General features: G+C 41.0%; 1 protein-coding gene across 1 annotated transcript in view; it reads left to right on the forward strand.

Moving 5' to 3' along the window:
* The window catches only part of LAMP3 (lysosomal associated membrane protein 3), a gene marked incomplete at both ends in the record, with an annotated part of 31072 nt that extends 24695 nt beyond the window's left edge, over positions 1-6377 (forward strand). Inside the window, one exon of the mRNA XM_080696563.1 lies at positions 6244-6377. Within this exon, the coding sequence (XP_080552689.1) occupies positions 6244-6377 (134 nt within the window). The remainder of the gene's footprint in view (positions 1-6243) is intronic.
* Positions 6378-15002: the final 8625 nt, after the last annotated feature.

Here is a 15002-nt window from a genome sequence, read left to right on the forward strand (position 1 = left end):
TCTGCAGTCAGCTAACTGTCCTGCAGAATGACTAATGTTCATCCTCTGACATGTGGAAGTTTATCCCACAGCAGATGGAAACAAGCAGAATTCAACATCAAGAATAGAGGAATAAACTGGGTGTGGTGGTGTATACCTGTAATCCTAGTACTTGGAAGGATGAGATAGGAAGATCACAGGTTCAAGGCCAGACTTAGCAACTTAGTGAGGCTTTATTTTAAAATAAAAATAGGACTGGGAGTGTAACTCAGAGGTAGAACACTTCTGAATTCAACCCCCAGTACAAAAAAGAGAAAAAAAAGAGTAGAGGGATAAGCGATATACATAGATTTTATTTTCCTTTCTACCATCTTCAGTGAGTTCTTCTGGGTGATATGGCAACTGCCTAGACTCCTGTTATCTATCATCTCCAAGACACATTAGCCTTAAAATTAATATGAATTAACATCTAGTAACTACAAATAGTAGAGATTTTGTTTGAATGGCCAGTAAATAATGCTGGAAGCCCCACTGTCTGAGGTGGAGAGCAGAGGGACAGCCGAGTGGGGCCCCTAGCCCTGCTCCCTCTTCCCCATCACAGACCTGGCCATCCTAAGAAGCCTTTGATGAGAGAAAAGAATTCTGCGAACTCTCACTTCCATTTGTAAATCTGGAGGAAGCAGGAGAGTGGATGCTTCATCCTTTTCCTCTTCTGACCCAGGAAAATGGAAATGGCTCTTGGGAAGATTGGAAAAGATTAGGGGGACCCAACCCCAAACCAGAGAATATCTCCAGGTTGTAACTAGTTCCCAGGCTACAAATAAAGGGTAGAATCCAAATATATAGCTCACAGGGACACATGGACCGATCTCATACACAATAGGAAGAAAGACCATAATTCACCTACATGGTATCACAGGCAATTGGATTTCCGTACCTCTATGCTCAAGCATGAACAAAATACAAACAAACTGCATGGCCACTATGCAAAAATACTGTAGTGAAATAACCATAAGAATGCTATGAAATTAGCTGGGCATAGTGGCACACGCCTGTAAATCCCAGTATTTGGGAGACTGAGGTGGGAGATTACAGGTTCAACAGCAGTCTCAGCAACTTAGCAAGACCCTTATAAAAAATAAAATAAAATAAGGCCAGCAGTATAGCTCAGTAGAATGCCCCTGAGTTTAATCCCTAATCACACACACACACACACACACACACACACACACACACACATACACACACCAGACTGGACACCATAAGCAACAGAAATTTATATTTTCTAGTTCTAGAGCCTTGAAATCCAAGCTCTGTGTTGACCATGTTGGTTTCCTCTGACATCTCCCTTCTTGGCTGTAGCTCACCTTTGTCTTCACATGGTCTCCGCTCCATACCTATTTGTATACAGACATCTTCTTCTTATAAGGACACCATTCGTGTTGGATTGAATGACATCATTTTAACTTAATTCTTCAGAAATCCTATACCCCAATACAATCACATTTTATAGTTAGGATTTCATACTATGAGTGGGGGAGGAGACAGCCCTGTTACAGAAGTTAGAAATTAGTGCAGCTGATGAAATACAAAGAAAATCCAAGGAGCAAAAAATGCTTTATACTGAGACCCACTTAATAATAATGTGATCCTATATAACCAGAGTTCAAAGTTTTTAGGTTAGAAGGAAAGAATAATGAAAATCCAGGAAAATTTCACTTATTTGAAAACAAATTGAATGTTCAAAGCAACATTAGTACATAACAGGTAGAAACAGCAAGAGCAGAAGGATAGGGCCAGAATAATAATATTTTTGTGGGCAGAATGACTGAAATAATCAAACTTAATATAAATGAAACCTATGATTAAAACATTATAAAGAAGCTATTAGACAGTACTACTATTTAGATCATCCAATATATAATTGGTGCCTCTGAAATAGAGAGCTCAAAAATAAAACAAAGAAGCCAGGCATGATGGTGCACACCTAATCTCCGTACCTGGGAGGCTGAGACAGGAGAATCACAAGTTCAGAGCCAACCTCAGCAACTTAGAAGGACTCCCAGGAACCTAGCAAGATCCGGTTTCAAAATAAAAAAATACAAAGGGGTGGGAGTGTCACTCAGAAGAAGAATGCCCCTAAGTTCAATCCCCAGCACCACAAAATAAATAAATACATACACATACATACATACATACATACATACATACATAGACACATGTAAGTGAATAAATAAATAATAAAACAAATAAATGTTTGAAGAATTTTCTTGAGATAAATAATAGAAGTTGGGATTGAAAGAGCACAGAATGTCATAGAAAAGAATTGATACAGAAAGTTAAGCCTTATGATATATTTGAAGTAAACTGTACAACTTATGGACCATATGGAAGAAAATAGAAAAAAAATCCCATATAAAGGGGAAAAGTAAAAGTTGGCCTCAAATGTCTTCACAATTGTATTTAAAGCTAACAAACAATGGACGGGTGTCTGCAAAATTCTGAGAAAGAAACTGTGACCCAAAGTTAATACCTAAACATAAAGACAATCAGATTCAAGCACAGAGCCGTTCAAAGAACACAGCACTGATAAGCCCTTCCTAAAGATAATGCTTGATGATGAATTCATCTCCAGTGAACCAGGAGATGAGTCGCCATGTAAAGAAGGAAACAACTCGGAAATGGAAAAAACACAGGAAAAAAGACTGATGCTGTTGACCATTTTATCCACATAAACATTAAAAGTATTAAAGAATTATGGATCTGAGAATATAAATATGCCTTGTTACTTAGGCGATTATGCTTCTGTATTCATTAGAGCATTGTTTGTAATAACAAAAAATTAGCAAAACAATCCCAAGGATCCATCAATTTAAAACACATTAAAAATGATGCATCCCCCAACAGAATACAAAATAGTCATAAAAAAGAATGAAGGCCATATGTATGTAACAGGAAATATATCATTAAATTTAAAAAGCATACTGCATAACATTAAAAAAGGAGGAAATCAATTTTTTTTATTTTTGTTTCTGTCTACATAAAGAAACATTGGAGCTGGGCGTGGTGGCGCACGCTTGTAATCCCAGCGCTTGGGAGGCTGAGACAAGAGGATCGCACAGGTTCAAAGCCGGCCTCAGCTACTTAGTGAGGCTCTCAGCAACTTAGTGAGACCCCGTTTCCAAATAAAGTATAAAATAGGTCTGGGAATATAGCCTGGAGGTAGAAAAGCCCCTGGGTTCCACCCCCAGTACCACAAAAAATGGAAATATATATACTTATAGGATATATAAAATATATTTTTTCTTAATAGACATACTAAGAAAAGTCTAATATGGGGCTGGGGACTCAGAAGATGGGACAGACGCAGAAGTGAAACTTCTCAATGAACAGCATTCTGATTTATTAAAGACTATAGCAATCCTAGTTACCAAAAGAACTGAAATGTTATAAACCTGGACAATGTTAAAAACAGTAATATAAGTATTCAGAAGTTGGAGTTGGACAGAGAAGAGATGGAAGAAAGTTTGTTAATGCTAATCTTTCAAGATAGTATCAACAGATAATGTTTAAATTTGAAACAGAGTTTGGAAAACACATGACTCAAATTTATTTCATAACTTCTTAACACATTTCATAATCATTTAATGTGTATTTCATAATCTCTTTTTTGAACCTTAAAGAGATTCTTAATAAAACAGTACTTCCTTAAAGAGACATTGATATGCAATAATTCTTATTTCATCTTGGTTCTTTTTATCTATTAAATTCAAGCAAAGTAAACATCAACAACTTTAGTAAAGTAGGACTTTTATTATTCTATTTGTGTGTGCTCATGGATATTGAACCCAGGAACATTCTATCTCTGAGCTACAACACCAATCCTATTTTATTTTATTATTTTTTATTTATTTTTGCGGTACTGGGGATGGAATCCAGGAGCATTCTCCTCCAAGCTACACCCCCAGCCCTAGTTTTTATTCTGTATTTGGAAACAAGTTCTCACTGAGTTACAGAGAGCTTCATTAAGTAGCTGAGGCTGTCCTTGAACCGCAATCCTCCTGTCTCAGCCTCCCAAATGCTGGGATTACAAGCGTGAGCCACCATGCTGGTTTCCTGTTTTATTTTTTTATTTGAAACAGAGTCTCAGTTGCTGAGGGTCTTGGAGAGTTGCTGAAGCTGGCCTCAAACACAAACATCTTCCTGTTCTGAGCCTTCCAAGTAGTGGGATTACAAGTGTGTGCCACAATACCCAGTTTATTATCCCATTATAATATAGTTTTAAAGGAAAGTGCCTAAAACAGTGTTCATGTTAGCAATGACAATTTCTGGGTGGGTGGTTTGGGGATTATTAATTTTACTTTTTAATCACATATTTTCTTGATTATTTTAATCATTTATAATGAGTACAGATCATTTATTAAAAGTAGAATGGCTTTTCTTTAAGTATGCACACACACACTCAGAGGAAGGAAAGGTCTGAAAAGATTGCAGTGATTCATTCAAGCAGAACATAGTGATTAGATAACTACTTTTCCTTGTGTACTCTTCTTCATTCTAAATATGTTTAAACAAGCCAGGCATGGTGGCGCACGCTTGTAATCCCTGCGCTTGGGAGGCTGAGACAGGAGGATCACACAGGTTCGAAGCCAGCCTCAGCTACTTAGTAAGGCTCTCAGCAACTTAGTGAGACTCTGTTTCCAAATAAAGTATAAAATAGGTCTGGGATTGCAAGCGTGCGCCACCACGCCCGGCTGTGTTTACATTCTTTTCAATGGCTAGATTATATCCCACTGTAATAACTAGCATTTTAAGTTTTGGGGGTTTTAATTTTTAATTTTTATTTTTGGCAGTACAGGGGATTGAACAGAACACAGGGGTATTCTACCTCTAAGCTACATCCCTGTTACTATTTTTTATTCTTTATTAATATTTTATTTATTTATTTATTCATTTATTTATTGCAGTACTGGGGATGGAACCCAGGGACATTCTACCTTCGAGGTACATCCCTAGCCCTATTTTTTATTCTTTTTTTTTTTTTTTTTTGGTGGTACTGGGGTTCCTGGAAGCCCTTCTACCTCTGGGCTACACTCCCAGATCTATTTTTATATTTTTATTTAGAAACAGGGTCTCCTAAACCAGCGCGCGCAGCTGGCTTCGAACCTGCGAAATCCTCCTGTCTCCGCCTCCCAAGCGCGGGGATTACAAGCGTGCGCCACCACGCCCGGCGTATTCTTTTATTTTTGAAACAGGATCTCACTGAGTTGCAAAGGGCCTCACTAAGTAGCTGAGGCTGGCTGTGAACCATGATCCTTCTGTCTCAGCCTCCCAAATGCTGGGATTACAAGTGTTCGCCACGAAGCCCAGTTTTATTCTTTATTTTAAAACAGGGTCTCACTAAGTAACTGAGGCTAGCCACAAATTTTCAATCCTCCTGTCTCAGCCTTCCACGCACTGGGATTACAAGCATGCGCCACCACACCTGGCTTCTATCTCCATAATTCTAAAAAATAAAAAGTATATAATTATATTTTTAATTGGTCAGATTTAGACTTTCTGCTACCACAGATATGGATTTATGGTTATATTACTACTTTGGGTTAAAATATATTATTATTAAAATATATAAAAATATATTATTATAATTGTGTACATATTGTCACTGCCAGATCAGTGTACTTTTGTAAGTACAGCTTCTTTTCCTTCCTTCCTTCCTTCCTTCCTTTTTTCTTGTTTTGTGTGTGTGTGTGAATGTGTGTGTGTGTGTTACTGGGGCTTGAACTCAGGGGCATTCTACCTCCCAGCTATACCCTCAGCTCTTTATTATTTTTATTTTGAAACAGAGTCTTCATAGAGAACTGTGATCCTCCTGTCTCAGTCTCCCAAATCCCAGGTGGTGTGTGCTGAGATTACAGGCGTACACCACCATGCCTGACTCAGAAGGTTATTTTATTCAATCATCCAGCAATCCCGCATATTATCTGCTTACTTTATAATGAGATTATTGCAAGGGTCAATTACCTGCCCGAGATCACACAACTAGATCATGATAAAATTAAAAGCTAAGACTAGGAGCTGAGGATATAGTTCAGTGGTAGAGCACTCATCTACCATGCACAAGGTTCGGTTCCCAGCACTGGAGAAACAAAAAGTGAAGATTAGACTTGTTTGACTCCAAAGCTTACGTTCTTTCCACTCTAGTCAACTTTCTGGTCTGTGTTCACCAAACCTCACCTGCTACATATTGGTTTTCTCCCTTAGTGGACGAATGTTCATCAGACTACACAATTGTACTTCCGGTGATTGGAGCCATCCTGGTTTGCCTCTGCCTTGTGGGTATGGGTATCTATGCGATTCGTCTAAGGCGTCAACTGTCTGCATACCAGAGACTCTGATTGGTGCTCAAGGAAAATGACAACAATGGAGTTTAGAGGATTCTTTCACTGGTTCCTGGACTTTGGGGGCTTATCTTCGAGTGGTTCCTTTCAACCATGCAAACCACCATCTTTCACTAAACCAAGTGAGCCATTTGTGATTCAAGTTCAAGCTGCACATCAATTCCTAAAGGTTTTTTTTTTTTTGGCACCTTATAAAAAACTCAGCTGTTCAAGAGTATTTTCTAGTTTCCTTTAGAATATTTGAACCACTCAAAGGTAACATTTGAGATATGTTGAATTAGTATAGTTTATGTAAAGGTGGCACATGTCTCCAAATTGTAAACCAAAGAGTCAATTCTAATTAGTGCTGCTTGCATTCACGTTGATAACTTTATTTTATCTTTGATTTTTTTCCATTTAAAAATAACTTTGCAAGCCGGGCGTGGTGGCACACGCTTGTAATCCCCGTGCTTGGGAGGTGGAGACAGGAGGATCATGCAGGTTCGAAGCCAGCCTTGCTGGCTTAAGAGACCCTGTTTCCAAATACAATATAAAATAGGTCTGGGAGTGTAGCCTGGAGGTAGAAGGGTTCCATCCCCAGTATCATCAAAAGAAACAAACAAACAACAACAACAAAAAAAAAATCAGGGTCTCACTAGGCTGCCCAGGGCCTCACCAAGTTGCTAAGTCTGACCTCAAACCTATGATCCTTCTTTCTCACGTTCCCAAGTACTGAAATCACATGTGTGTACCACCAAGCTGGGCTTAAAATTTTTGTGTTGTGTTTTTGAATGATCAACAACCACTCCCATCATGTCTGAAATTCTTATGTGAATCCAACAAGAACAAATCAGTTTATATTCCTTATCTTGATCATTTCTGCTCCAGAACGAATAAAAACTAAGAATTAGCTGTCTACAGACAACAAAATTAAATAACAACAAGCCACAATAATTATGGCCTTCTTCCAGACATGAGGCTAAGCAATTTGTAGACATCTCACTTAATCCTCACACTTTACAGATGAGTAGATTCAGATTTCTAGGGATTAAATCACTTACATGCCCTCCACTTAACAGGTGGCAGAGCCAGAAGTGGAGCTCTTGCTGATCTGATACGAAGGTCTTTGAACTTTTCTTAATACCAAGTTACCTACAGAACACTGATACTAAGTCCTGCCTGAAACTTCCCACCAGCACCTGCTCCATTTCTGCAGGGGAGCTGGCTTAATCCAGAATCATGAGTCATTAGGAGGTAGACTGCAGATAATTAAATACTCCATCTTCAAAACACTCCCTGGGGACTCTGAAAGAGTCAGCTTCTCACCTTCATGTTTAGCTGTGGCTCTCAAGATGAAGAAATGGAATAGACTTCTCAAAGCTTATGGGTTTTGTTTTGTTTTGTTTTGGTTGTTGTCTCTTTGTTTTTTTCTTCAAGCACAGAGAAGTCCTCTAACCACAGACCAACTCTTTCTTGAATGTAGCTTGCCCCCTCTTGTGGTAGCTTCCTGCTCCTGCAGGTCTCAGTCACATTTTCCATTGCATTTCCACACAATTCTGCAGAGTGGCCTGCCAAGAATTGTATTCCTGCTGGCTTTTGCTGCTAAGGAAACAAACTAAGTCAGGATGCTTACAGCAAAAAGCACATAGCCCTAGCATCTTTAGGTAATTCAAGTCAACCTGGAAAACATACTGACTTCCCTGACTTGTTCCCTTGTGAGTCTGTGGGGTCAGAAAGGTCCTGACCTTAGTCTTAAAGGGATATTGAATTGTATTAAAAACTTTTATAATAAAAATTTATTTTGGGGATTCATTCCTGTTATTTTTTATTATTAAATATTTATACTATATGAAACGTCTTTTTCTGTCTTCTGAGTGGCAGGTCTTTACATGGAAATTGTTACTTACATCAATCAGTTGTGATCTTTCCATAAATAAATTATTTTATCATCTTCTCTATTGCCACATTGTTACTGGGTAAGAAGACCCCTACTGAGAGAAAATGAATTCCTAAGAAGATAAACTACATTAAAGCTACAAATTAAATCTCTCAACTCCTAGTCCAAACTAAGTGCCTACATTACTGTCTTACTTAAATGCTGCCCCAATTCAATGCCGGGCGTGGTGGCACACGCTTGTAATCCCTGTGCTTGGGAGGCTGAGACAGGAGGATCGCACAGGTTCGAAGCCAGCCTCAGCTATTTAGTGAGTCTCTCAGCAACTTAGTGAGACCCTGTTTCCAAATAAAGTATTAAATAGGTCTGGGAGTATATCCCGGAGGTAGAAAGCCCCTGGGTTCCATCCCCAGTAACACACACACACACACACACACACACACACACACACACACACAAATGCTAGCAAAATTCTTCCATTCATCCATTCAGGTGGCCTGTACTGATTAAGAAATTAGTGCCAGAGTGGTAGGAGCTAATATGAATATGAGGTCCCATATTAGTTATCTATGGCGATTCAAGTGTCTTTTATAACCCAAGTACAAATATGACATATCATCTACTATCATTTGGATGTTGCAAGTCCTTCAAAGGGCAATGTGTTAATGCCTTGGTCCCCCAGGTGGCGCTATTGGGAAGTGCTGTGCAGCTTTCAGAGGCAGGGCCTTCTGGGCGATCCCGAGGTCCTGCCCTGGAATGATACTGTGGGACTTCCGCACTTCCTGTCTCTTTCCATGTTCCCTGATTCATAAGGGGAGCAGTTTTACTCCATTATGTGCTCCCACCACGACCTGCTGCTTCTTTAGAGCCCCAAACAATGAGTCCACTCCATCTTGGATAGAACTTCCAAAACCAGGAGCCCAAATGAACATTTCTCTTAGAAGTTAATTTTCTCTGACTTTTGTTGCTATTGCTGTTTGTTTTGTAGCAGGAAGCTTATTGACACAACATCACTTCTCCCTACTCTGTTGGTCACACAGACCAACTCTGGTACAATGTGGGAGGGAACTACTCAAGGGTGTGAATCCCAGGAGAGGGAAGAAACCCTGGAGGCATCTTGGATGCTGACTACCACCGGTCCTGCTGTCCAGGTGTGCACTGTGGAATGAGTGCCTTACTTTCTGGAAATTCAGGCAAGACTTGGTGCTGCAGTTTTAAGGCAGAATTACTTTTTCTCTGGAAAAACCTTTTTTTGCTCTAAGGCTTTCATCCCATCAAACAAGGCTTACCCTCCTCATCAAGGATAATCTACTTAAAGTCAACTAATTGTAGATGTTAACCATATCTATAAAATATCTTTAGAAATATACCTAGATTAGCATTTGATTAAATAACTGACAACTCAATACTAGTCAAATTGACATATTAAACTGACCACACATACTTTTCTCCTTGGCCATTTTTTAAAAATCAATACTCTCTCCCTTGTTATTACAGATGGAAGTGAAACAGACAGATCTCAAACCTAAGCAGGTGAAAACAAAGTCTCAATCCTAATCCTTCACCTTCCAGATCCTCAAATGTGCTTCTTCCTCCTCATCTCAATGCCAATTGCTTTGATTCCAAAAGCCTCCGAGGCGTAGAGGCATCCCCCAGCCTTCTCTTTCTCTCATCTGCTATACTCAGTCTACCAGCAGAGCCTGTCAGCAAGGCCTTTAGAGTAGACTGGAAATCCAATCATTTTTCCCCACCTGTGTTGTCACTGCCCTCGTAATAATATTCCCTAGCCCTGTGGAGTTCACACTCTAAAACGTAAATCAGAGCACCTCTCCCTTCTGGTGTGAATCCTTTCTAAGGCTCCCACTGTAGTGTCAAGGACCTGCCAGCCTTGGCCTCACTTTCCCCTCAGTCACAGGCCCCATCTGTCTCCCCTGGCTGGCCACACCCCAGGGTGCCGACTTGCTTCTGCTCCTCCTGTGAGTCTCCTGGGGGCGGCGCCCTGTCCCTCTCCAAACTCTGTGTTCTACTCCTTTTCATTGGGCACATCAAGAAGGGCTTTCTCTGGCTTCGCTACTCAGAGCAGACCCAGCCTGTACCCAGTAGCTCTTGATTTCATGACCCTGTCCATTTTCAGTCACCAACAGAAATGATCTTGGTTATTTTTTTTCTGTTCCCTGTCATATAAGTTTTATGAGGGACAGGGAGATGTATAGCAGAGCAGCATCTGCTCTCTGTGTTCCAGCCTGTGATGGCCATGAGATTGTGCTTTGCAGACCTCTAATAATGGGGCTGTGTCAACCAAAGGCTCCAGCTCCTGGGCTCAGCAAGCTTTTGCTCCGAAGCCATTGTACCTTCCACAGAAGCTCCCAGGCAACAGCTAAGCATGGCAGGGAGGCTGAGGTGGAGCCATTCTTGGGGCACCCGGAGAGCTCGAGTCAGCATCTGCCTGCTGACTCTGGATGGAGGGCCCCCCACTGCAGGTAAGGGCTCCCTAGCCGCCATTTCGTCTTCAAGCCGCACAGTCACCGCCCAGCCTTCCTCCCTGCCCCTCATTCAGAACTGATCTTGCATCATGGATGAAAACTCTCCTCTGGCTTCCTCACCACCTTCCCCCACAAGCTTTTCTTCTAATAAAAGTCTTGGATGTTGGCAACTCTTTCTTGGAAGACCTGGTCCAATAAGAGGGACCCGGGGAAGAGCATGAAAAGGGGGACTTGGAACTGGCTAGCCCATCGTCCAGCAGCGGGAGGAGATACTGTCCTAGTTGACAAGTGAGCACAGAAAGCCCCTGGTGCTGGTGGCAGCTCAGTTGCTGAAGATTCCACTGGTGGTGACCTGGAGGGTGGATTCTTAGGATGTGGTATTAAGCACCTGACAAGGATCTCAGGAAATGGGCACGTTCACTAAGGGGTGCTCTTAGAAGCCTGGAAGGGATGATGGCCAACACTGGGCAAGGTAGAAATACTTGGGTTGCCCTGGTGGAGGGCGAGGGTGGAGTAAAGACACTGAAGAAAGTGGGCATGTTGGAATGGATGCATTTTGTAAGGTCAAAAGGTACACTGAAGGAATGTTTTCTGTGGGAAGCTTCAGAGGATACATCATCCATCAAGGAGCACATCAGTGAAAGGGGCACCAATACCACTGCTAACGTCAGTGTGGCTCTCCTCTGTAGTGTGCCTGGTAGGAGAGGGATCTCAGAGCTAGGACCATGGGAATGACAGGTCCCCAAAATAGTAAAGGCCAGGTGGCAGCATTTGGCTGCCACAGCCCAGGACGATGCCATTACCACAACAGCTGGCCAGGTCAATGGGAAGGCCAAGGCAACTTGCTTCGCAAGGATTGCGGATACATGGTCAACGGAACATAGTATCCCCGGGATCAATATTGAAGAACAGCCAACACTTAACTTCTATAACAACAATAACCACAAAGCAAGAGCAAAGGCAGGAGGCTAAGGGCAGTCATGGCTATTACTGAATCCCAGTACCTGCGCCAATATGCCAAACCAAATAATTGGTACAAGCCTTTGGTAAAAAGAAAAAGAAATTTATTGATTTGCTAGAAAATCAGAGAAACAAGTGGATTTAAGTGTTCAGGAATAAGCCTCAGATTCTCCCCTTAAAAGGGAATCAAGTCCCTTTTAAGAGCTCTTCAGGGTCAATCTGGTGTGCTTATCAGAAGAGACACAGTTGATGTTTAAGTGTTCCTTGAGTCAGTTCTTATTCAGATCCACAGGCCAGAGTCATACTGATGTCTTATCAGAAGGGATGTAATTCATGCCCAAGTCATCCTTGAGTCAGTCCAGATCCAGATCCACAGGCACGAGGTCCTCTTCCATCAGCAAATGGAAAAGAACATGTTATCTATTAAGAACGGGTGAAGGAAATGAGAGTGAAGGAGGGGAAATGCCAGCTTTGAAACAGGCCATCTGTTAGCTACCAGGGTCAGAAGCAGCCACCCATTACACATCCACAAAAACACCATAATCCCTTGTTCAGTTTCCATAACTAAGTCAATTTTCATATCTGAAACCCATTGTTTAAAAGTAGCAAGGTAAGCTGGGCATGGTGGTGCACGCTTGTAATTCCCACACTTAGGAGGCTGAGACAGGAGGATCGCACAGGTTCGAAGCCAGCCTCAGCTACTGAGTGAGGCTCTCAGCAACTTAGTGAGACCATTTTTCTAAATAAAATATAAAAAGTAGGTCTGGGAGTATAGCCTAAAGGTAGAGAAGTCTATGGGTTCCACCCCTAGTACCACACACACACAAAAAAGTAGCAAGGTTCCTAGGAAAATCTATGAAGAATTTTCTATTTCTTTCCCTCAAAAAGAGCTATGGTTACTTATTTTTTATTTATTATATATGGTGCTGGAGGCTGGCCGCAAACCTGTGATCCTCCTGCATCAGTCTCCCAAATATTAGGATTACAAGAATGTGCCACCATATCCAGCTTTATGGCCATTTATTGAAGTAATACACTAGGGAAAAAATAACCAGATTTTTCAAGCACTGTTAGATACATAATCTTAGTTGACATGAATACCAAAGACCCAGATTGCCATCACAACACTCCTGATAGATACAGGGCCTATAAGAAACAAGCAGTAAATAGAGTCCTGGCTAAAGTCTGGCTCACAATGGGCTCACTGGACGTGCAAACACTTCTAGTGGTCATTTTCACAGTCCTCAACAGCAATAAAAATTGACAGATTTGTCAGTTGGAGAAACTTTCACATGGGGCCCCAGTCTTTGGAGTAAGAGCTATCATTAAGAAAACAAAACCAGCTGGGCATGGTAGAGCAGGCTTGTAATCCCAGTACTTGGGAGGCTGAGATAAAAGAATTGCAGGTTTGAGACCAGAGCATAGTAGTTTAGGGAGAACCATTTTCAAAATTTAAAAAAAAAAAAGAACTGGGAATGTAGCTCAGAGGTAGAATGACCCTGGGTTCAATTCCCAATACAAAAAAAGAAAAGAAAAAAAAGAAAAAGAAAAAAGAAAAATAAAGAAAGAAAAATAAAGAAAAACTTGGTGCTTGTAATCCCCGTGCTTGGGAGGTGGAGACAGGAGGATCGTGCTGGTTTGAAGCCAGCCGCTCTGGCTTAAGAGACCTCGTTTCCAAATAAAAAGTATAAAATAGGCCTGGGAGTGTAACCCATAGTTAGAAGGGTTTCCAGGAACCCCAGTACCACCATAAAAAAAAAAGAAAAGAAAGAAAAAAGAAAAAGAGAAAGAGAAATAAAAAAGAACTATCACTTAGCAAAGGTCAAGTGGAAATCTCTGACATGCCTCCCCATTGCCACCATGAGAGTAAAAAAAAATTAAAAATAATATCATCTTCTGTTGCAAAATGGCAGATATCGTACCAATACCAAAGACCTAGAGAATTTCTACTTATCTCTCTATTGAATTCTGGCCCCTGCAGAAGAGGATGGACCTCAGAGAATAACCCAAGATCAGTTCACACTCACATAAACTAACAAAAATATTCACTTTCAGTTTTGTTTGAGAGCTTTGTTAGCTCTCCTGCCTTCTCCTGCCTTCTGTAATGTTATCCAAAGGATCTGGACCACAGAGATCGATCCATGCCATCAGCAATGTCGTGTTAACTGGATAAGACAAGCGAGAAGTATTTAGTTTCCTGGAGACCTTGGTAAGACACAGGTATTCCCAAAACATAGGAGATAAACTTTGTAAAGATTCAGATACTGATTGCTTCAGTGAAGTTTTATGGGTTTTGTTTTGGTACTGGGAGTTGAACTCAGAGGCATTCTACCTTCAAGTTATGCTCACAGCCCTTTTTAGTTTTCATTTGGAAGTTGGATGCCTCTAAATTTCTGAAGGTCTCACTAAGTTGCTAAGGTTAGTTTCAAACCTGTGAATCTCCTCCCAGAACACCTGCTCCAAAGTAAAGTACAGATTTTTCCTTTTTTTTTTTTTTTTTACATCTTGTCTCACAAAAAAGGAATACAGAAGTGTGTGTGTGTGTGTGTGTGTGTGTGTGTGTGTGTGTGTGTGCGCGCGCGGCGCTGGGAACTGAAGCTAGAGGCATTCTACCTCTGAGCTACACCCCAGCCCTATTTTATTTCTTATTTATTTAGAAATAGCGTCGCTGGGGTGTGGTGGCGCATGCTTGTAATCCCTGCGCTTGGGAAGCTAAGACAGGAGGATCGTGCAGGTTCAAAGCCCCCCTCAGGTGGCTTTAGAGACCCTGTTTCAAAAAAAGAAAAAAAGAAAAGGAAAAAAGAAAGAAAGAGAAAAAGAAAAAGAAAAAAGAAAAGAAAGGAAAGAAATAGAGTTTCACTAAGTTGTTGAGGGTGAGATTCTCCTGTCTCAGCCTCCCAAATACTGGGATTACAAGTGTGTGCCACCATGCTCAGATGGGCCTTTTTATGGACACAGCATTTCCATAGCTAGGAAAATTGCTCTGTATCATTTAACAGGTGCCAAAAAGTTACCAGTTTTGATGTTGACAAAGCAAGAAAGGGAAGTAGGGCCAGACCAGCCACAGTGTAATCAGCCCTGCTGCATGAGCCATACAGATTTCAGGTTTGAAGTGGGGAAAGATACAATATGGACCTTTTGGCAACTCCAGTGGCACAATCATAACACAGAACTCAGTCATGCTGAGCAAGGTCAAGGGCATGCCATTTTCAATAGAGAGATAAATACTCTCTGAGAAATAGCTCTTTGTATGTTACTAGGTCATTCAGTACTTGACCATAAGACACTGGACTGTCATTAGGTGTA

The sequence above is a fragment of the Muscardinus avellanarius genome, assembly GCF_963383645.1.
Source record: "Muscardinus avellanarius genome assembly, chromosome: 5".
Classification (NCBI taxonomy): Eukaryota; Metazoa; Chordata; class Mammalia; order Rodentia; family Gliridae; genus Muscardinus; species Muscardinus avellanarius.